The 22,957-nt window shown below is 35.9% G+C and overlaps 1 protein-coding gene and 1 long non-coding RNA gene across 7 annotated transcripts in view; one reads left to right on the forward strand and one right to left on the reverse strand.

The window, feature by feature from the left end:
- The window catches only part of LOC114237727 (uncharacterized), a 140,351-nt gene that overhangs the window by 106,497 nt on the left and 10,897 nt on the right, over positions 1–22,957 (forward strand). The window contains exon 7 of one of the 2 annotated variants that reach the window (XR_009007789.1): positions 15,189–15,275. The exons of the other annotated variant lie outside the window; for it this stretch is intronic. This is a non-coding gene — a long non-coding RNA (uncharacterized LOC114237727). Of the gene's footprint in view, positions 1–15,188; positions 15,276–22,957 lie in introns of those variants that run through there. 2 annotated transcript variants of the gene reach the window in all.
- Positions 1–22,957, reverse strand: part of HEATR5A (HEAT repeat containing 5A) — a 118,704-nt gene that overhangs the window by 56,415 nt on the left and 39,332 nt on the right. For all 5 annotated transcript variants that reach the window (XM_007180689.3, XM_028166007.2, XM_007180690.3 and 2 more), the window contains exons 10-13: positions 22,697–22,947; positions 20,223–20,334; positions 15,113–15,265; positions 13,993–14,092 (exon numbers count right to left, since the gene is read on the reverse strand). In XM_007180689.3, the coding sequence (XP_007180751.2) occupies positions 13,993–14,092; positions 15,113–15,265; positions 20,223–20,334; positions 22,697–22,947 (616 nt within the window). The remainder of the gene's footprint in view (positions 1–13,992; positions 14,093–15,112; positions 15,266–20,222; positions 20,335–22,696; positions 22,948–22,957) is intronic.

Below are 22,957 nucleotides of genomic sequence, written 5' to 3' on the forward strand. Positions count from 1 at the left end.
AAGGTAGTTTAAATGGTCCCAGGTCCTGGCAGAGGCAAAGGCTTATTGAATTAAACCCAGCTGAAGAGAAAATTAGTGAACTGGAAGAGACAGCAGAATAAATCACCCAGAAAACAGCAGAAAGAAAAGGAAAAATATATATATTAGAAAAAGATTAAGAGACATGGAAGACAATACAAAAAGACTGAAAATTTGTTTAATCACAGCTCCAGAAGGAAAGTTTAACAAGAACAGAAAACAGGCAATATTTGAAGGGATAACAGCCACTTTTCCAGAACTCCTGAAAGACATGAATCCAACAAAATATACAGCAAATCGGATAAAGAAATTCACAAATTGCCAGTTTAAAGCAGAAATTGTGAGATTCAATTTTTAAGAACTCCAATTATATGCAGTTTATGATATACCTAAAAACACAGTGACATGGAAAAAGACATACCACACATATAATACTGTAAACATTAGACTTTAATCAAAAATAATTACTAAGGATGAAGAGAGTTATTGTATAATGATAAAAGATTCAACTCATCGGGAAGATATAATTACTTTCTCAAAATATGAAAAAGGAAAAATAAAACTTTGGAGAAAAACTGATAACCCAATATCACAGTGGAGGAGTTTAACACATCACTCTCAATTATTGACAGGTTAAACAGAGAAAAGACTAGTGAAAATAGACAGAACAATGTGACTAAAAGAACAACATTTGTCACAGAGCAAGTCTCAACAAATTTAAAAGGACAAGTAACATACAGATCACATTCACTAAGTACAATGCAATTACGTTAACAATCAGTAACAAAACTGCAAGCTAAAAACTGTTCCATACATTCAGAAACTTAAAAACATACTTCTAAACAACTTCAAAGAAATTATAATGAAATTATAAAACACATAAAACTGAAAAAATAATACATTTCAATACTTGTAGGATTCAGCAACTGGACCCTTACAGGGAAAATTATGGCCTTAGCTTATATTAAAAGAATTAAAAGAAATTCAATGAGCTAAGCATTCAAATTAAGGTGTCAGAAGAAGAACAAGAATTTAAGAAAATGGGAATAATAACAAGCAATAATTAATGAAATAGAAAACAAGTTCAAGTTTCATTCACGATGGCGGAGTAGAAGGACGTGCGCTCATTCCCTCTTGTGAGAGCACCGGAATCACAACTAACTGGGGAACAATCATTGACAGGAAGATACTGGAACTCACAATAAAAAGATACCCCACATCCAAAGGCAAAGGAGAAGCCACAATGAGACGGTAGGAGGGCGCACTCACAATAAAATCAAATCCCATAACCGCTTGGTGAATGACTCACAAACTGGAGAACAATTATACCACAGAAGTCTACCCACTGGAGTGAAGGTTCTGAGCTCCACGTCAGGCTTCCCAACCTGGGGGTCTCGCAACGGGAGGAGGAATTCCCAGAGAATCAGACTTTGAAGGCTAGCGGGATTTGATTGCAGGACTTCAACAGGACTGGGGGAAACAGAGACTCTCTTGGAGGGCACACACAAAGTAGTGTGCACATCAGGACCCAGGGGGAAGGAGCAGTGACCCCATAGGAGACTGAACCAGACCTATCTGCTAGTGTTGGAGGGTCTCCTGCAGAGGCAGGGGGTGGCTGTGGCTCACTGAGGGGACAAGGACACTGGCAGCAGAAGTTCTGGGAAGTACTCCTTGGCATGAGGCCGCCCAGAGTCTGCCATTAGCCCTAGCAAAGAGCCTGTAGCCTCCAGTGCTGGGTCACCTCAGGCCAAACAACCAACAGGGAGGGAACGCAGTCCCACCCATCAGCAGACAAGCAGATTAAAGTTTTACTGAGCTCTACCCACCACCAGTTCCTCCCATCAGGAAGCTTGCATAAGCCTCTTAGATAGCCTCATCCACCAGAGGGCAGAGAGCAGGAGGAAGAAGAACTACAATCCTGCAGCCTGTGGAACAAAAACCACATTCACAGAAAGACAAAATGAAAAGGCAGAGGACTATGTACCAGATGAAGGAACAAGATAAAACCCCAGAAAAACAACTAAATGAAGTGGAGATAGGAAACCTTCCAGAAAAAGAATTCAGAATAATAATAGTGAAGATGATCCAGGACCTCGGAAAAAGAATGGAGGCAAAGATCGAGAAGATGCAAGAAATGTTTAACAAAGACCTAGAAGAATTAAAGAACAAACACCCAGAAGAATTAAAGAACAAACAAACAGAGATGGACAATACAATAACTGAAATGAAAAATACACTAGAAGGAATCAATAGCAGAATAACTGAGGCAGAAGAATGGATAAGTGACCTGGAAGACAGAATAGTGGAATTCACTGCTGCAAAACAGAATAAAGAAAAAAGAATGACAAGAAATGAAGACAGGCTAAGAGACCTCTGGGACAAGATTAAAAACACCAACATTCACATTATAGGGATCCCAGAAGAAAAAGACAGAGAGAAAGGACCCGAGAAAATATTTTAAGGGATTAAACTTCCCCATGGGAAGGGAAATAGCCACCCGAGAAAATATTTCAAGAGATTAAACTTCCCCATGGGAAAGGAAATAGCCACCCAAAGCCAGAAAGCACAGAGAGTCCCATACAGGATAAACCCAAGGAGAAACACGCCGAAAGACATAGTAATCAAATTGACAAAAATTAAAGACAAAGAAAAATTACTGAAAGCAACAAGGGAAAAATGACAAATAACATACAAGGGAACTCCCATAAGGTTAACAGCTGATTTCTCAGCAGAAACTCTACAAGCCAGAAGGGAGTGGCACGGTATATTAAAAGTGATGAAAGGGAAGAACCTACAACCAAGATTACTCTACCCGGCAAGAATCTCATTCAGATTAAACGGAGAAATCAAAAGAAATCAAAATATTTACAGACAAGAAAAAGCTAACAGAATTCAGCACCACCAACCCAGCTCTACAACAAATGTTAAAGGAACTTCTCTAAGTGGGAAACACAAGAGAAGAAAAGGACCTACAAAAACAAACCCAAAACAGGAAAATGGTAATAGGAACATACATGTCAATAATTACCTTAAATATGAATGGATTAAATGCCCCAACCAAAAGACATAGGCTTGCTGAATGGATACAAAAACAAGAGCCATATATATGCTGTATACAAGAGACCCACTTCAGACCTAGGGACACATACAGACTGAAAGTGAGAGGATTGAAAAAGATATTCCATGCAAATGGAAATCAAAAGAAAGCTGGAGTAGCAATATTCATATCAGATAAAACAGACTTTAAAATAATGTTACGAGACAAGGAAGGACACTACATAATGATCAAGCGATCAATTTAAGAGGAAGACATAACAATTATAAATATATATGCACTCAGGGGCTTCCCTGGTGGTACAGTGGTTAAGAATCTTCCTGCCAATGCAGGGGACATGGATTCGAGCCCTGGTCTGGGAACACCCCACATGCCATGGAGCAACTAAGCCAGTGCACCACAACTACTGAGCCTGCGCTCTAGAGCCCGTGAGCCACAACTACTGAAGCCCACATGCTTAGAGCCCATGCTCCGCAACAAGAGAAGCCACTGTAATGAGAAGTCCGCACACCACAATGAAGAGTAGCCCCTGCTTGCTGCAACTAGAGAAAGCCTGCGCGCAGCAACAAAGACCCAATGCAGCCAAAAATAAAATAAATTATAAATAAATAAATAAATATGCACCCAACATAGGAGTACATCAATACATAAGGCAAATGATAACAGCTATAAAACAGGAAATCAATAGTAACACAATACTATTGGGGGATGTTAACACCTCACTTACACCAATGGACAGATCATCCAGACATAAAATTAATAAGAAACACAACCTTTAAATGACACAACAGACCAGATAGATTTAATTGATATTTATAGGACATTCCATCTGAAAACATCAGATTACACTTTCTTCTCAAGTGCACATGGAACATTCTTCAGGATAGATCACATGTTGGGTCACAAATCAAGCCTCAGTAAATTTAAGAAAACTGAAATCATATCAAGCATCCTTTCCAACCACAACGCTATGAGATTAGAAATAAATTACAGGGAAAAAAACGTAAAAAAGACAAACACATGGAGGCTAAACAATATGTTACTAAATAACCAAGAGATCACTGAAGAAATCAAAGAGGAAATAAAAAAATACCCAGAGACAAAAGTCAACGAAAACATGACGATCCAAAACTTACGGGATGTAGCAAAAGCAGTTCTAAGAGGGAAGTTTATAGCAATACAATCCTACCTCAAGCAACAAGAAAAATCTCAAATAAACAATCTAACCTTACACCTAAAGGAACTAGAGAAAGAAGAACAAACAAAACCCAAAGTTAGTAGAAGGAAAGAAATCATAAAGATCAGAGCAGAAATAAATGAAATAGAAACAAAGAAAACAATAGCAAAGATCAATAAAACTAAAAGTTGGTTTTTTGAGAAGATAAAATTGATAAACCTTTAGCCAGACTCATCAAGAAAAAGAAGGAGAAGACTCAAATCAACAGAATCAGAAATGAAAAAGGAGAAGTTATAACGGACACTGCAGAAATACAAAGCATCCTAAGAGACTACTACATGCAACTCTTTGCCAATAAAATGGACAACCTGGAAGAAATGGATAAATTCACAGAAAGGTATAACCTTCCAAGACTGAACCAGGAAGAAATAGAAAATATGAACAGACCAATCACAAGCAATGAAGTTGAAACTGTGATTAAAAATCATCCAACAAACAGAAGTCCAGGACCAGATGGCTTCACAGGTGAATTCTATCAAACATTTAGAGAAAAGCTCACACCCATCCTTCTCAAACTCTTCCAAAAAATTGTAGAGGAGGGAACACTCCTAAAGTCATTCTACGAGGCCACCATCACCCTGATACCAAAACCAGACAGGGATACTATAAAAAAAGAAAATTACAGACCAATATCACTGATGAATATAGATGCAAAAATCGTCAACAAAATACTAGCAAACAGAATCCAACAACACATTAAAAGGATCATACACCATGATCAAGTGGGATTTATCCCAGGGATGCAAGGATTCTTCAATATATGCAAATCAATCAATGTGATACACCATATTAACAAACTGAAGAATAAAAACCATATGATCATCTCAATAGATGCAGAAAAAGCTTTTGACAAAATTCAACACCCATTTATGATAAAAACTCTCCAGAAAGTGGGCATAGAGGGAACCTACCTCAACACAATAAAGGCCATATATGACAAACCCACAGTGAACATTGTTCTCAATGGTGAAAAAAATGAAAGCATTTCCTCTAAGATCAGGAACAAGACAAAGATGTCCACTCTCATCACTATTATTCAACATAGCCTTGGAAGTCCATTTACCACTGCAACAAAAAGAACAAAATACCTAGGAATAAACCTACCTAAAGAGGCAAAAGACCTGTATGTGGAAAACTGTAAGACACTGATGAAAGAAATCGAAGATGATAAAAACAGATGGAGAGATATACCATGTTTGTGGATTGGAAGAATCAATATTGTGAAAATGACTATACTACCCAAAGCAATCTACAGATTCAATGCAATCCCTATCAAACTACAACTGGCATTTTTCACAGAACTAGAACAACAAATTTCACAATTTGTATGGAGACACAAAAGATCCCGAATAGCCAAAGCAATTTTGAGGGAAAAAAACAGAGTTGGAGGAATCAGGCTCCCTGACTTCAGACTATACTACAAAGCTACAGAAATCAAGACAATATGGTACTGGCACAAAAACAGAAAGAGAGATCATCAGAACAGGATAGAAAGTCCAGAGATAAACCCACGCACATATGGTCGACTAATCTATGACAAAGGAGGCAAGGATATACAGTGGAGAAAAGACAGTCTATTCAATAAGTGGTGCTGGGAAAACTGGACAGCTACATGTAAAAGAATGAAATTAGAACACTCCCTAACACCATACACAAAAATAAACTCGAAATGGATTGAAGACCTAAATGTAAGACCAGACACTATAAAACTCTTAGAGGAAAACAGGAAGAATACTCTTTGACATAAATCACAGCAAGATCTTTTTTGACCCACCTTCTAGAGTAATGGAAATAAAACCAAAAATAAACAAATGGGACCTAATGAAATTTAAAAGCTTTTGCACAGCAAAGGAAACTATAAACAAGAAGAAAAGACAACCCTCAGAATGGGAGAAAATATTTGCAAACGAAACAACGGACAAAGGATTAATCTCCAAAATATATAAAAGCTCATGCAGCTCAATATGAAAAAAACAAACAACCCAATCAAAAAATGGGCAGAAGACCTAAATAGACATTTCTCCCAAGAAGATATACAGATTGTCAGCAAACACATGAAAGAATGCCCAACATCATTAATCATTAGAGAAATGCAAATCAAAACTACAACGAGCTATCACCTCACACCAGTCAGAACGGCCATCATCAAAAAACCTACAAACAATAAATGCTGGAGACTGTGTGGAGAAAACGGAACCCTCCTGTACTGTTGGTGGGAAGGTAAATTGATACAGCCACTATGGAGAACAGTATGGAGATTCCTTAAAAAACTAAAAATAGAATTACCATATGACCGAGCAATCCCCCTACTGGGCATATACCCAGAGAAAACCGTAATTCAAAGAGACACAGGCAGCCCAGTGTTCACTGCAGCACTATTTACAATAGCCAGGTCATGGAGCAACCTAAATGCCCGTTGACAGACGAATGGATAAAGAAGATGTGGTACATATATACAAAGGAACATTAGCCATAACAAGGAACGAAATTGGGTCATTTATAGACGTGGATGGACATAGAGACTGTCATACAGAGTGAAGTAAGTCAGAAAGAGAAAAACAAATATCGTATATTAACGCATATATGTGGAATCTAGAAAAATGGTACAGATGAACCAGTTTTCAAGGCAGAAATAGAGACACAGATGTAGAGAACAAACGTATGGACACCAAGGGGGGAAAGCGGGGGGTGGGGGTGGTGGTGTGATGAATTGGGAGATTGGGATTGACAATGTATACACTGATATGTATAAAATGGATGACTAATAAGAACCTGCTGTATAAAAAAAATAAAATAAAATTCAAAAAAAAACCCAAGTTCAACATAAGCAAAGTTATTCTTTGTACAGGTTAACAAAACAGATAAACCTCTCATGAGATGGATCAGGAAAAACAAAAGAGAAGGCATATTGAAAACTAATCAGGAATGGATGAAGGGACATTATAGATATAGCAGAGATTAAGACAATAAGAGAACATTAAGAAAAATTTCATGCCAAAAAATGTGAAGATGAAGATGCAATGGCAAAATTCCTGGAAAAAATCTAACAAACAAGCAAAACAAACCCCCAAACCAGACCTCAAACAGTTAAAGCAATTAAGGAAATGAAATATGTAGTTTAAAAAAAATTTTCCACAAAGAAAACAGCTGGTCCAGACTGTTTTACAGACAGGTGGTTTCATGTGACACATTATTCCAATCTCCTAAAAGCCCCTCCACAGAACTTGATGAAACATTCACCTACCTCATTCCATGAGGCTAGTATAACTGATGAAAACCTGAGGAAGGCATCCAAGAAAGAAAATTATAGGGCAGTCGCACTGATGAATATATGTGGAGAAATCCAAACATAAGCAAACCAAATCCAGAAGTTTACAAAAAAAGATAATTATTTCCAAGCTCAGTTTATCCCAAGAATGCAATCAAGTAAAAAATTAGTCAATAGGGCTACCCTGGTGGCGCAGTGGTTGAGAATCTGCCTGCCATTGCAGGGGATAAGGGTTCGAGCCCTGGTCTGGGAAGATCCCACATGCCGCGGAGCAGCTGGGCCCGTAAGCCACAATTGCTGAGCCTGCGTGTCTGGAGCCTGTGCTCCGCAACAAGAGAGGCCACGATAGTGAGAGGCCCGCGCACCGCGATGAGGAGTGGCCCCCGCTTGCCGCAACTGGAGAAGGCCCTCGCACAGAAACAAAGACCCAACACAACCAAAAATAAATAAATAAATAAAAATTAAAAAAAAAATTAGTCAATAAAATTTTTTACATTAAAGTTATCAGATTAAACCACTTTATAAAACATCAAAACTCATTCACGATAAAAAACCAAACCAAACAAACAAAAAGCCAAACCAAAACAAAATGTGGATAACTAAGAAGAGGATACTTTCTTAATCTGATAAAGAGCATCTACTAAAAAGCCTGTATCAAGCATCATTCATATTTGTGAAACATGAGAAACATTCCCTTTAACAAACCACTTCTCTTCAGTTTTAAGTGGTAGTCATCTAGTTAGCACGTTAAGGGGAGAGAAAGAATACAAATGAATATATGAGTAAATATCATAAAGGGAGAAATCCTAAAGAATCTACAAACAAATGCTTGATATAGGAAAATTTAGCAAGGTGGCTGGATATAAGATCAATTACATGTTTTAATACAATAGCAATAAAGAGATTATACACACACACACACACACACACACACACACACTCCCACATACTTATTTAATAACTGCAAAGAAAAATATGAAGTATCTAGCTAAGAAGAGATTTTTTAAAAGACATATAAGACTTTTACATAGAAAAAATTTTATACTTTGTAAACAACCTCAACAACAGGAGAGGTATCATGTTTATGGGTATTATAGAAATACCAATTATCTTCAAGTTTATCTACAGATTCAATTTAACTCCAATTAAAATTTCAACAAGAAGTGCTAACAAAAGATCAAGATGAAAAAAAAGAAATTAATTACATGGGACTGAGTGAACTGATGAGGATGAGTATAATTTTTGTGACTTTCTGTCTGAATTAAAAAAAAAAAAAATCCCACAAGGACTCAGAGGAAAAGAATATACAAATCAATTTTCACTGCAAAGTAAAGGAGCTGTTACAGTGGAGGATTACTGGACTGAATGTCAATGTTATGACATAGTATAAGTGTGTTTCATGTTTGGTAATTGCAATCATTGTTGCTTTTGTTGTGGTCATCCATGTACAATGCTTGGTGTCAGTCTATCTATCTCTTGTAAAAAAAAAAAAAAAAAAAAAAAAAAAAACTACAATGAGGTATCACCTCACTCCTGTTAGAATGGGCATCATCAGAAAATCTACAAACAACAAATGCTGGAGAGGGTGTGGAGAAAAGGGAACCCTCTTGCACTGTTGGTGGGAATGTAAATTGATACAGCCACTATGGAGAACAATATGGAGGTGCCTTAAAAAACTAAAAATAGAATTACCATATGACCCAGCAATCCCACTACTGGGCATATACCCAGAGAAAACCGTAATTCAAAAAGACACATGCACCCGAATGTTCATTGCAGCACTATTTACAATAGCCAGGTCATGGAAGCAACCTAAATGCCCATCAACAGACGAATGGATAAAGAAGGTGTGGTACATATATACAATGGAATATTACTCAGCCATAAAAAGGAACGAAATTGAGTCATTTGTTGAGACGTGGATGGATCTAGAGACTGTCATACAGAGTGAAGTAAGTCAGAAAGAGAATAACAAATATCGTATATTAATGCATGTATGTGGAACCTAGAAAAATGGTACAGATGAGCCAGTTTGCAGGGCAGAAGTTGAGACACAGATGTAGAGAATGGACATATGGACACCAAGGGGGGAAAACTGCGGTGAGGTGGGGATGGTGGTGTGCTGAATTGGGCGATTGGGATTGACATGTATACACTGATGTGTATAAAACTGATGCCTAATAAGAACCTGCAGTATAAAAAAACAAACAAAACAACTAATACTAAACTTTCATTGGGTTATTTGTATGGAAATATGTTAATATAAATGTTTCAGACATTACATGAAATTTCTAAAAATCTTATATTTGTATTTGTATGGAAATATGTATGGAAATATGTTAATATAAATGTTTCAGACATTACATGAAATTTCTAAAAATCTTATATTTGTATTTGTATGGAAATATGTATGGAAATATGTTAATATAAATGTTTCAGACATTACATGAAATTTCTAAAAATCTTATATTTGTATTTGTATGGAAATATGTATGGAAATATGTTAATATAAATGTTTCAGACATTACATGAAATTTCTAAAAATCTTATATTTGTATTTGTATGGAAATATGTATGGAAATATGTTAATATAAATGTTTCAGACATTACAGGAAACGTCTAAAAATCTTATATGTTCTGGTATAATGTTATAAGTAATAATCCTAGTTATTACTTTAAAATGTATATCTCAGAAATAACTAATTTTCTTGTCAACTGCATTATTATGAACTTTCATCAAATCTTTAACCATGGTCATGTTTAAGTCTTTTGTCATTTACAGACAGTTCTGGGTGTACTCTGATGATTTTGCAAATATGTTCCTATAAAAGGGTTTCATCTTCAAGAAATTCATGGAAAAGACTCTGACAAGTACAGGTTTCTGGTAACTGACTGTACTGCTGAACTGAATGAATAAGCATTTTCAGAACTCTAATGAAAAACTGATGAACTCATAAAAGTGCTAACAAAAGATCAAGATGAAAAAAAAGAAATTAATTACATGGGACTGAGTGAACTGATGAGGATGAGTATAATTTTTGTGACTTTCTGTCTGAATTAAAAAAAAAAAAAATCCCACAAGGACTCAGAGGAAAAGAATATACAAATCAATTTTCACTGCAAAGTAAAGGAGCTGTTACAGTGGAGGATTACTGGACTGAATGTCAATATTATGACATAGTATAAGTGTGTTTCATGTTTGGTAATTGCAATCATTGTTGCTTTTGTTGTGGTCATCCATGTACAATGCTTGGTGTCAGTCTATCTATCTCTTGTAAAAATAAAATACAGTGTGTGTGTGTGGAAAAAAAAAAAAAAAAAAAAAGAATCCGCCTGCCAGCGCAGGGGACATGGGTTTGAGCCCTGGTCTGGGAAGGTCCCACATGCCGCGGAGCAACTAAGCCTGTGCGCCACAACTACTAAGCCTGCGCTCTAGAGCCCGGGAGCCACAACTACTGAGCCTGCGAGCCACAACTCCTGAAGTCCAGGTGCCTAGAGCCCATGTTCTGCAACAAGAGAAGCCACCACAATGAGAAACCCATGCACCGCAGAGTAGCCCCCGCTCACCTCAACTAGAGAAAGCCCACACACAGCAACAAAGACCCAATGCAGCCAAAAATAAATAAATAAAATAAATTTAAAAAAAACCAAAAAAAAAAAACAAAAAAAAAACTATGAAACAAATCATTTGGACCAGAAACTACTGTGTTATTTATGTCATCAATTCCTTCTGGAAAAAGGAGTTAGAAGATAGAGAGAATATTTACAACCCAGGGAACTAAAAGCAAAAACAATTTGCTTGCTAATCAGATTGATACAAGGTCTCAAGAAAGACAGTTTAATTATGTTCAGTTCAAATGACACACATTTCTTTTGTTTTTTCTGAAATTCAAAACAGAAAATAAGAACTTTTGCTGGCAAAAAAAAAAAAAAAAAAACTGATGAACTCATAAAAGTGCTAACAAAAGATCAAGATGAAAAAAAAAAAGAAATTAATTACATGGGACTGAGTGAACTGATGAGGATGAGTATAATTTATGTGACTTTCTGTCTGAATTAAAAGAAAAAAAATCCCACAAGGACTCAGAGGCAAAGAATATACAAATCAATTTTCACTGCAAAGTAAAGGAGCTGTTACAGTGGAGGATTACTGGACTGAATGTCAATATTATGACATAGTATAACTGTGTTTCATGTTTGGTAATTGCAATCATTGTTGCTTTTGTTGTGGTCATCCATGTACAATGCTTGGTGTCAGTCTATTTATCTCTTGTAAAAATAAAATACAGTGTGTGTGTGTGGAAAAAAAAAAATATCTGTTCATATAGGTGGTATATCCATACAGTGGAATATTACTGAGCTATGAAAAGGAATAAAGTACAGATACATGCTAAAAAAAATAAAATAAAATAAAATTTCAACAAGAGACAATCAATTGCCAAAAAGGGCCAAATTATGCCTAAAGATGAATAAGGCCAAAAACCTTGCTCTAACAGACACTAAAATTTATTATAAAGACAATGTGGTATGGGCACAGAAATGGGCAAACACACAAATGGAATACAATAGAGAGCACAGAAACAGACCATGTCTATATGGCAATATAATACACAACAAAGGTGAATGGCAGTCACCGGAGAGAGGAAGCATGGATTTCTTTAGTAAAGTATGGGACAATTTGTTATCCATATTAAAAAAGAAAATGAAATTGGAACCCTACCTCACTACAAACATAAAAATAAATTCCAGATAGATTAATGACTTGAATGTGAAGGACAAAAACCTTAAACATTTTAGAGAGAAATAAAAGAAAGTATCTTTATAACCCTGAAGAAAGATTTTTTTAAATCAAAAGACAGAAAGTACTAACCAAGAAGTAAAAGGCTGATAAATTTGCCATTTAAATTAAGAATGTCTGTGGGGCCTGGGTTCAGTCCCTGGCTGGGGAACTAAGATCCTGCAAGGGGTGTGGCACAGCCAAAAAAAAAAAAAAAAAAAAGCATGTCTATTAATCAAAACACAATGTTACCTAAAAATAGGTACAGATATGCATGAATTGGGATTTCACAGAAGGGGAAATAGTGAGGAACAATAAACATATAGAATGGCACTTAAAGCATCAGGAACCAGATATATAAGGTAAGATCATAACAAGATACCAATTTACACCTACTGCATTAACCAGAGTTGATGTCTGAGAAAGTGTTGGTGAAGAAATGGACTGAAGGGTACTCCCATATACTATTGATATACATACGCAAAAATTTTGGAAAATAGTTTGGATATTTCATTGACAGGAGAGTAAATTGCTGTACATTCACACAATTAAATATTATACAGCAACCGAAAAGAATGAACAAGCTGACACATAGAGAAGTGTAGAAATATCATGTTGAGTAAAACAAGCAAGTCTCAGAAACAGTATGATACCATTTGCCTGATCAAAACCAAGCTAAACTAAACAAGGTACTGTTTAGGGAAACATGTATATGTGATACACTTTTTAAAAATTCAAGAGAATGACAACTCTAAAACTCAGGGTAGTGATTACCTCTAAACCAAGGCAGAAAGAATGGTATTAGAGAGGAGCACACATATAACTTCAATAGTATCAGTGTTCTTGTCCAGGGATAGCTAAATCCGGCCCATTGCCTGTTTCTGTAAATAAAGTTTTACTAGAACACATTCATTCATTTACAGATTAGCTATGATTGCTTTTAAGCTACAACGGAATTGAGTAGGTACAAAAGAGACTGTCTGGGCCAAAAAGCCTAAAATATTTACTCTCTGGCCCTTTACAGCAAACCTTCATTAACCTCTGTGCTAGTTGTGCTGAATTCACAGGTTTTCACTTTATTATGACACTTCATAAGCCATAATCTTAACTGTATTTTTCTGTATACATAAAATGTTACATCATTAAATACTTTTTGGAAAGACTTTCTCTAAACTGTACATTTTATTAACTGGGAAATTATAAGTGACTGGGACATAAGTTGGATTTTTAAAAAATGTAAGTCAAATGTATGAAAATATAAACAACAAAAACCTGAAACTGTTAACAAGTATCTGGTTCTTAAGAACACAGAATAGCACTAACAAACCAATAAAATGCATACCTGAAAAGGTTAACAGGCTTAATATTTAATTTCTTGGTTAAATCTGACTGTATGGAAGATACATTATCCACCAAATAACTTTCCTTCCTTTTTAATATGTACTTTTCTTTCAAGATCCTAGCCTAAAAAACAAAAAAATCACATAACTAAATGTTTGCCTTCCTCTGCAAATGGAAAATCATTCACCAACCACAGAAACTTGGCATTATTAAGGTACTTAATAAGATATTACATAACTAGAGGGTAACTGATTGCTATTAAAAATTTTTATCAAGTCTAAATAGTGGATCCTTACAGAGTTAGCAAATCCACAGCGCAAGGAAGTGGTGGAAGAAGATGCTGAATTACTTCCTCAGTAAGGAGATCACCACAGTGGGAAACAAAGCTCTTGACAGCTGAAAAATAGAACAGACTTTTACTTAGCAGAGTGTAATGAACCATGAAGAAAGCATTCAATTATGGTACAGCATTTGTATTTTTGTTAGAGGAATAAAGAAATGTGCTAAAACCAAAAAAATTCTTGAAACTCTAGTAAAATAAAAGGAAGCTAGTGTCTTCTACCTCCAACCAAACTAAAAAAAAAACAAAACAAAACAACAACAAAAAAACCTCCAAACTTTCTAGAATTACTGAAAGAGACCAACAACCAAACTAACAAAATGTTGCTTTCCTGGGATTTTACTCAGCCGTTGAGCTCAGAAGTAGCAGCTTAGACCCTCAAGTTTGCCAGTTCTACACTAGTTCTAAGGAACCAGGCTGACTTTTAAGTTAGCATGTTAGGTTTTATAGATGTTACCTGAAACACACAAGTTTTTATAAGGAGTTATTTCATATGTAGAATAAAGTGAATATTTAAAAGTTAGATTCAGTTTCAAGGAAGCACTGATTTTGGTTTTGTTTGTTTATTCATGGCATTTTTACTCTTAAAAAAGATGGTTTTTAAGAAAATGTGCTTCAAAAAAAAATCAGTGCTTCCATGTCTTTTCAGGGAACCCACGGCTCCTTAAGCTCAAATTTTCATGGTGGATGCTATTTTTTAATGGTCTATGTGTTGTATAAGGGTATAACTTTCACATATAAAAAACTAAATGGAAACCATACTTAGTCAATGCTAATTAAATTCAACCCTAGTTTTTCTGAAAAGAGGAATGAATGCCTACTTAACACAAAGCAATCTTAACATTTCTCAACTGATCGCTTTATAATAAAACATGCATCCTAAGGATAAGGACATGTAAATTTGGTTTATTACATCATACTTCTGTTATAATCACCAACTAATCAATTATGTTCAATAAAAAAAACCCCAGAAGCAGATTTTTCCCCCAAACTTAAATAAAACATACAAGTATATGTAAAGTTAAAGGATAGAAAAAGCCAGAGGAAAAGGAGAGAAAAGACTAAACTCAACCTACCACAGAGAGCACCAGCTCGTCCTTCCAAGGTTACCTGCCATGTAAATGAATCTCCTCGGCTCTTTTCTGTTTCTAGATCTTTCGGAGACACTGGAAAGACACACTTCCACAACAGCAGAACGCGAGCAAGGTGATGACTGACAAACGCAGGACCTGTAATTTATTCAACTCGTCACTTGTAGAAGAACCCAAAGTGGTTACTCTTTAAAACCCTTGCCTCTTAAAGTAAACATATTTTAATCTACTACTGCTGGATTACTTTGTCCCTCTGGTTCCAATGCATGTACTACTGATCAATGACTACCTGAAGGCACTAGAGTACAGAGAGGAAAAACAAGGAACTAACAGTCAAGTCTGGGCTCTGGTGTCCTCTCTCCTACTACTGCTGTGACCTCTTTGAGCCTCAATTTCTTTTAACCGTAAAATGAAGCCAGATCTACCTGCACTGCTTATCTCCAAAGGTCTGTCCAGATCCAAACAACAGAGTGTACTTCAAAGTAGCCTGAAAAACTAATGTACTACGTAAATGCAAGGTACTATTGTTCGTAACAAATAACATTGTATTCTGAAAGTAATTCTAACTTTTTTTTTTTTAATTTTATTAATTAATTAATTTATTTATTTATTTTTGGCTGTGTTGGGTCCTCATTGCTGGCTCTAGAGCACAGGCTCAGTAGACGTGGCACACGGGCTTAGTTGCTCCGCGGCATGTGGGATCTTCCCAGACCAGGGCTCGAACCCGTGTCCCCTGCGTTGGCAGGCGGATTCTTAACCACTGCGCCACCAGGGAAGCCCAGTAATTCTAACTTTTGATAGCAACTTTGTTCCAGGCCAAAAATCAGATATGATACGTCTAAATGGAACTTTTTTTTTTTTAATATTTCAAAGCAACATTTAGAACTGAATACACAAACCCAGTAATGAAAGGAAATGTACTGTACAATGATAGCTTTTTATAGTTGTCCTTTGGTACCTGTGGGAGATTGGTTCTAGGACCTCCCCACCCCCACCAGATACCAAAATCCAGGGATACTTAAGTCCCTTATATAAAGTGGCATAGTACAATCTGTCCTCTATATCCGTGGATTTGGAACCCACGGATACAGAGAGCTAACTTAAGTATTTGGTAGCATGCAGCATTATCAGTTAAGAAAACAGAACTAAGACATATAAAAACCCAAATGCACAGCTTCTCTCCCCAAGTAATATTCTTTAAAATTCTGGGGTTATCTTAAAATTCTCCTGTAAGTACTCCCTACTTCTTATTCCCATGTTCTGCTGACTGCATGCTTTTCTTCTTCAGTATGGCAGCACAGCACAGAACTGTACTGGGCTCTGAAGGAGACCACCTAGGTTAACATCCTGGCTCCATCCACTTACTAGCTGTTTAAACTTGGACAAGTCACTCAATCTTTTTGTGCCTCAATTTCCTACCTATAAATGGGGATAACAACAGTATTTACCTCATGTGACAGTTTCTGAGGCTTGCATGCGTTTATATAAAACAGTGCTCCATCCATGATAAGCATTTATATATCTGACATTATGTAGTTATCATTCAAAACTTGTCTTATTTGCATATGAAGAGGTGAGAGCATAATGGCAAAATGAAAGGGCAATAGCAAGCCAATCATTTTTTTTAAGCATGCAATTTAGTACATTAGCAAAATAATTTCTTCATTTTTCTCCTGACTTGCTTTTTAGGAAGAGGCCCTAGGCTAATCCCTACAGCAAAATAAACCTAATTCACTCCTTGCTCACTACTTTCTTTGATGAAGTAGTACTAAAAACATCCTAGAATTGGGATAAAATAAGGAAACTGGAGTAAGGCAATTAAGAATAAGTGACTGTAAGAGGTTTCACATGCACACACAGGCATACTCATATAATGGGCTGTGGGAATAGAGAAAATTCTGAATGCAAAATTTAGTCAGATACCAAAAAAACAAAGTAAGTGTGAAGTCACTGGGAATACCCACAGTTGACAAAAGTTCCATAAATATTTGCCATTGTACCCTTAAGATACCTCTCTAACTCAGGAGTGAACAGTGTAGCATCACTTCCCAGAGAGGTAACAAGATAATTTATTTCAGAAACATATGTAAACTAAGCTACTAAAAATGTTTGTAGTAATTACAAAGTTAAAAAAATAAACAAGAGTAAGTTCATTAACGCCAAGAATAATGTTGGATCTAACAAAAACCAAACACACATTGTAGATACCTGCATGTGAATCAAAGGTGTTGTATGTGGCATCAGATAAATTGGGAAGTATAGCAAAAAAGGGTTAAAAATGTTGTAGTTCACATGTGAGGAATGGACTTAAATGTGGTCTATATGAGTTTACATTAGTTCAGAACAGTGAATTTGTTAAAAATAATAATGAAAATTGTAAATGGTGAAGGAAATGCTGAAAATGCAAAACAGGTGTTAAAACTGCCAGGCAAAAATTAATAAAGCACTCAGACCGTCATCTAAATTCCAGTTCCCACAAAATATAATCAGAGCTCCTTGGAGAAATGACTGGTTGCAAGCTGAGGCAGAAATTATTATTTTTTTAAAAATACATATACGTAACTTTAATCATAGTTAAATATATACAACTATGCCAATCTCCTACGTGCCTTCTGACCCGGGTCCTCTCTGATCTCCTCTCCCTAACATCCCACTCCGTGGAAGTAAGTCATTTCTAGAATTTTGTATCTAACTGCCCCTCATTATAAGGCAGAAATTATGATGTAAAAGCTGGGACATCTTGTCATGCCAAAAATAAAGACGCTATCAAAGAACACTAGGTTCATATGAACCAACTACTAGGGGCTCCCAATGACTAAAGATGAAACAATTTGAAGATCAAAGAATAATGACTGCAATGTTGTTGGTGGGAATGTAAATTGATACAGCCACTATGGAGAACAGTATGGAGGGTCCTTAAAAAACTAAAGATAGAACTACCATACGACCCAGCAATCCCACTACTGGGCATATACCCTGAGAAGACCATAATTCAAAAAGAGTCATGTACCACAGTGTTCATTGCAGCACTATTTACAATAGCCAGGACATGGAAACAACCTAAGTGTCCATCGACAGATGAATGGATAAAGAAGATGTGGCACATATACAAAATGGAATATTACTCAGCCATAAAAAGAAACGAAATTGAGTTATTTGTAGTGAGGTGGATGGACCTAGGGTCTGTCATACAGAGTGAAGTAAGTCAGAAAGAGAAAGTATGCTAACATAGGGGCAGGACAGGAATAAAGATGCAGACATAGAGAATGGACTTGAGGACACGGGGAGGGGGAAGGGTAAGCTGGGACGAAGCGAGAGAGTAGCACTGACATATATACACTACCAAATGTAAAATAGATAGCTAGTGGGAAGCAGCCGATAGCACAGGGAGATCAGCTCCACACTCTGTGACCACCTAGAGGGGTGGGATAGGGAGGGTGGGAGGGAGACGCAAGAGGGAAGGGATATGGGGATATATACGTATAGCTGATTCACTTTGTTATACAGCAGAAACTAACATAACATTGTAAAGCAATTATACTCCAATAAAGATGTTAAAAGAAATGTATTCAATTGAAACATATAAACATATAAAAATCTATGTGTTTATAAAGATATCTAAAAGCAAAACCTCACTGATACCCTTTGAAAATTACTAGCAACCAGTAACACATTCTAAAAATTGATAATAAAGTGAAAGAATAATGCATTAAGAAAAAAAAGCCCAAGAAAACAGCAACTAAATAAAACATCAACTTAATTTTTATTCCTTTTTGGTATGTTGAATATGAGTGTGCATTAAAACATGATATACTAATCTCTTTTATAAAGGAGAAAGGATCTCTTGTAGTCTTCTTCCAATGGGATTACCCTGTTTTGAAAGCTTTTGTTCATTAAAATAGTGCCATTTATTAAGTAGTTTATCTTCCCCTTTAATTAACCAAGAATATCAATACAGCAGGCATGAAACACCTAGCCAAAAGCAAATAAAATCTTGACCACATTATTCCCATCACATTGTGAAATCATGATCTATGCCAGGGGCCAACAAACATTTTCTATTAAGGCCCAGGCAGTAAACATTTTTGGCTTTCAAAGCCATACTGTCTCTACTGCAATTACTCAATTCTGCCACTGCAGTGCCTAAAAGCTATAGACAATATGTAAACAAATGATTATAGTGTGCTCTAATAAAAAGTTTATTTATGCACACTGAAAACTGACTTTCATATATTTCTCATATATCACAAAATATCCTTTTTGTTTTTAAACCATTAAAAACATAAAAACCATTCTTAGCTCACAGGCTGTATAAAACAGGTGGCAAGCCAGATATGGCCCATAGGTTGAACTCGGATCTAGTCCAATAAATCTCTTTAATCATCTCAAAAACATTACTTAAAGTGGCTCTTCATTTATGATTGTTTATTTTAATTAAGCTCCTTTTAGATCAAATTACTTCAGAGGTATCAAAATGATTTATTGGTCAAATCCATCTAGTTTTATATCCTAGCAGTAAACCACACAACTATACAAAGAGACTTAAAGTATAGCTTTAATAAAGTAATAAAACAGAGTTTTAAAGTTACAGGATGTAAATATAATAGTCATGATCATAAAATAATTACTGATTTTTAATAAATATAATTTAAACGTGCCTTATCCCCATCAATGTAACTATCTTATTAGTGTCACCAATTCTCAGAACAATTACAGAATTGGATTCATGGGCTATCACATGTTCTCTTGCCTATCCTTATATTGTAGAAAATTTTTTTTCTGAAGATAGATGTGAATGATTTTGGGAAAAGCCAGACTCATTCAGAGTTAAGCGTGAAAGTTGATCAAATTGGCTTATCCTACTTAAGGCTCATAAGTTGGTCTTGAAGAGAATTTCAAATAAGGACATCAGAAAACATTCTGAGGACTGGAGTAAATAAGTATATGGCTTCCTAAGGTGACTGCTAGGAGAAAAACGTTTATGTGGATATTTAAATTCTGGTATATATTAAGTTAGTCTTGTCAAATCATAGAGTATTTACGCTCAGAAAACACCAAGCGGTCTGTAGTTATGTAAACCCTCCACAAGACTTACCTAAGGTCATCAGGGCAGCAATCAACAACCATCCAGCTTGTGTGCGCTGAGCTGACAGGCGACTGTTTTGAGCAGCAGAACATAGCAAATCCTCTGCTAATGTCATAATAGTCTATTGACATATAGAAGAACAAGGTAAAAGAAAAAAAAAGTATATCAGTTTATAGGTTACTGGACAAATGACAGCAACTAATTATAACAATCTCTTGAAAAATTAACTCTTACACATAATAAATGTCCATGATAAAAGACTGTCATTCACGTAGACTATAGCATAGGACAATGTCGTACATGAAACTAAAAAAAGTAACTTTTCAAGGATAAATTATAGGTTGTATAATAGATATACAATAGGTATATTAGGTTGTACACAGCAACCCTATAATTCTTTGCAGAGTATATGTGACAACATTGTACAACCGTTCAAGTTTCGCTGTATAAAATGTGAACTTACTTTTAGTTTTAAGCCACCATCTTCATAGATCTGTAATTACCAGAGGAAGTTTCATTACAGGACTCTCTCCTTTTAAAATTTTGCATACTACTTTGATACCTGAGTGGCCGGTAATAGTCTTTCCAGAGGCAATATACTGTATAACCACAGTTAAAAGTACTCAATAATCACACAATGAAGTAGCTTCACAGTAAAGGGAGATTAATTAAAATGTTATATTTTAAAAGTCTAAGAAATAGACAGTCCTAAAACAACACAGAGGAAAAACCAGATATTTCACCTTTATGGATAATGCATGCTTATAGAGTACAAATGCCGAAAGGCATCTAACATGTCTAAGAAAACATCTCTGTAACCAATCCCCTCTAGAAGAGGAGCAAATATTGTGAGTTGGCACATACCTTTTCTAAAGAGGAAGGCTAGCATATTTTTAAACAACCAACCAACTTACTACTAACTTAGGACTACTTGCAGCCTCTACTTGACAAAACAAACCAAGCCTGTCTGCCTAAATTAATAAGATCTGAGGACATTAAATTTAATACACGCAATGGCAATTCTTTGATTAGCAAGATGTGATGTGTTAGTTTAGAATATAACTAAAATAATAAATTGAACTGAATAACATCACCTCCCGAAGTTGCCGATCACCTTATTCCAAAGGCATTGGCAATATTCAAGATAATTTAAGAATTTTTGAAGTAACAGTGTATTTGTCTGCAAAGCCTAAACTGCAGAGAATATACCATAATATTCATTAATGATGACGTGGAGGGACAAGAAAAAAGAAAGGAACAATGGTGATTTTTAAAAAAATTCTTGTGTGTGTGGACCCAGATTAGGAGAGCTTTTCACTGTCAAACAATATTCTGACAACTGACAATCCCTATTAAAAAAAAAAACAAAATTCCCACACCACGCTTTGCCTGTTTTGTGTTTTATATTTGATTAACAAAATTTCTTTAGTTCTCTTTACAAGTCTTTGTACATTAAAACTGGGTTATTTACTTTCTAGGTTCTGTATCGTTTATCTTTCTGAAAGTGCTACACTCAAAAGCCATTAGTTTTCAGTAGCAAAGCAATTTGTCATCATTATGAGCTCGTGGTGTTTTATATATTTACTATGTTTCTATCCATTGTTATCATTATTTTTTTGCACACATTATCCCATCTTTGGTCGGGGGAGAGTCTAAAGTTACCTCCTGCATCCTTTTAAAATGAACACAGTCTCTGATGACTTCCTTGCTTTCCAGCATGACAAGATATTCCAGGCTTACACTGTGCATTTCCTGCCCCGGATCTAGGACCAGCCATTCCTCCAAGGGGCCCTAATTCCTTTTTGGTTGGAAATGGTATTTAGGGCCATAATCTGGGCACTAGGGGTGCTCCCTGCTACTGGGTTGTCATTGCTTTTATGTCTGGACAGAGTGAAAGGAAATTAAAAGCTCATACTAATATTTTCAATTTAAATTTAACATATGGGCCTTTTACTTAATTTTCTTGATTCTACAACAGTAGCTTTTTTTTTTTATATGGAAAATCCTGGTTCCTAAGAACATTCATTATCTACTTCATCTTACTAGGTATGTAAACTAATTCCAGAATAATACCACCAAGAATACCACTAACTATAAAATTATTAAATGAAGTTTAAGATGTCTTTTGAAGCTCTCTTTGTCCTTTACAATGCAATTTTAAAATGTATTTCTATGGCAGAGCTGAATATATGGAAGAAAAAAAAAAAAAGCCTTCAGGAACAAAATCTGTTACTAACCAGAGATATTTCTAACAAAAAGCAGAGAAAGCAACTCCTCTTTAAGTGTAGATACGAAATTTTTAACCATCCCTTCGTTTTTCACAGTAATTACGTTGATGATACTTAGCACTTAAGTAGTAGTATAGCTGACAGCTCAGAAATTTGTCCCGCATGGTTCTTTACTGGGTGACACACAAGAAGACAATGATGTTTTTAAGAAAAACTTGAAGTATCACTCTCATATGCGAAGAATGAAATCATTACCTTGCCCTTTCCGTGAGGAATTCCTAAAGGACAATGTTTCACTGCTCCCAGCAGAGCTGCCACTGCAAAACTAAAGCCAGTCACTGCTTCAGGTGAAGACTTAAGCACAGTAAGCCTTTCAAGGCAACGGTCTAAGAGAGGCGTTAGGTAGGCAGGTAGTGCCACAGCAATGCAGTGTAGACACCAGGCAGCTGCTAGTCGAACAGAAATGCTAGGATGAAGAGTAACTGAAGTGACATTGTCAAGGATGCCTAGAAGGAC

This window comes from Balaenoptera acutorostrata, chromosome 3 (genome assembly GCF_949987535.1).
Source record: "Balaenoptera acutorostrata chromosome 3, mBalAcu1.1, whole genome shotgun sequence".
Taxonomy (NCBI): Eukaryota; Metazoa; Chordata; class Mammalia; order Artiodactyla; family Balaenopteridae; genus Balaenoptera; species Balaenoptera acutorostrata.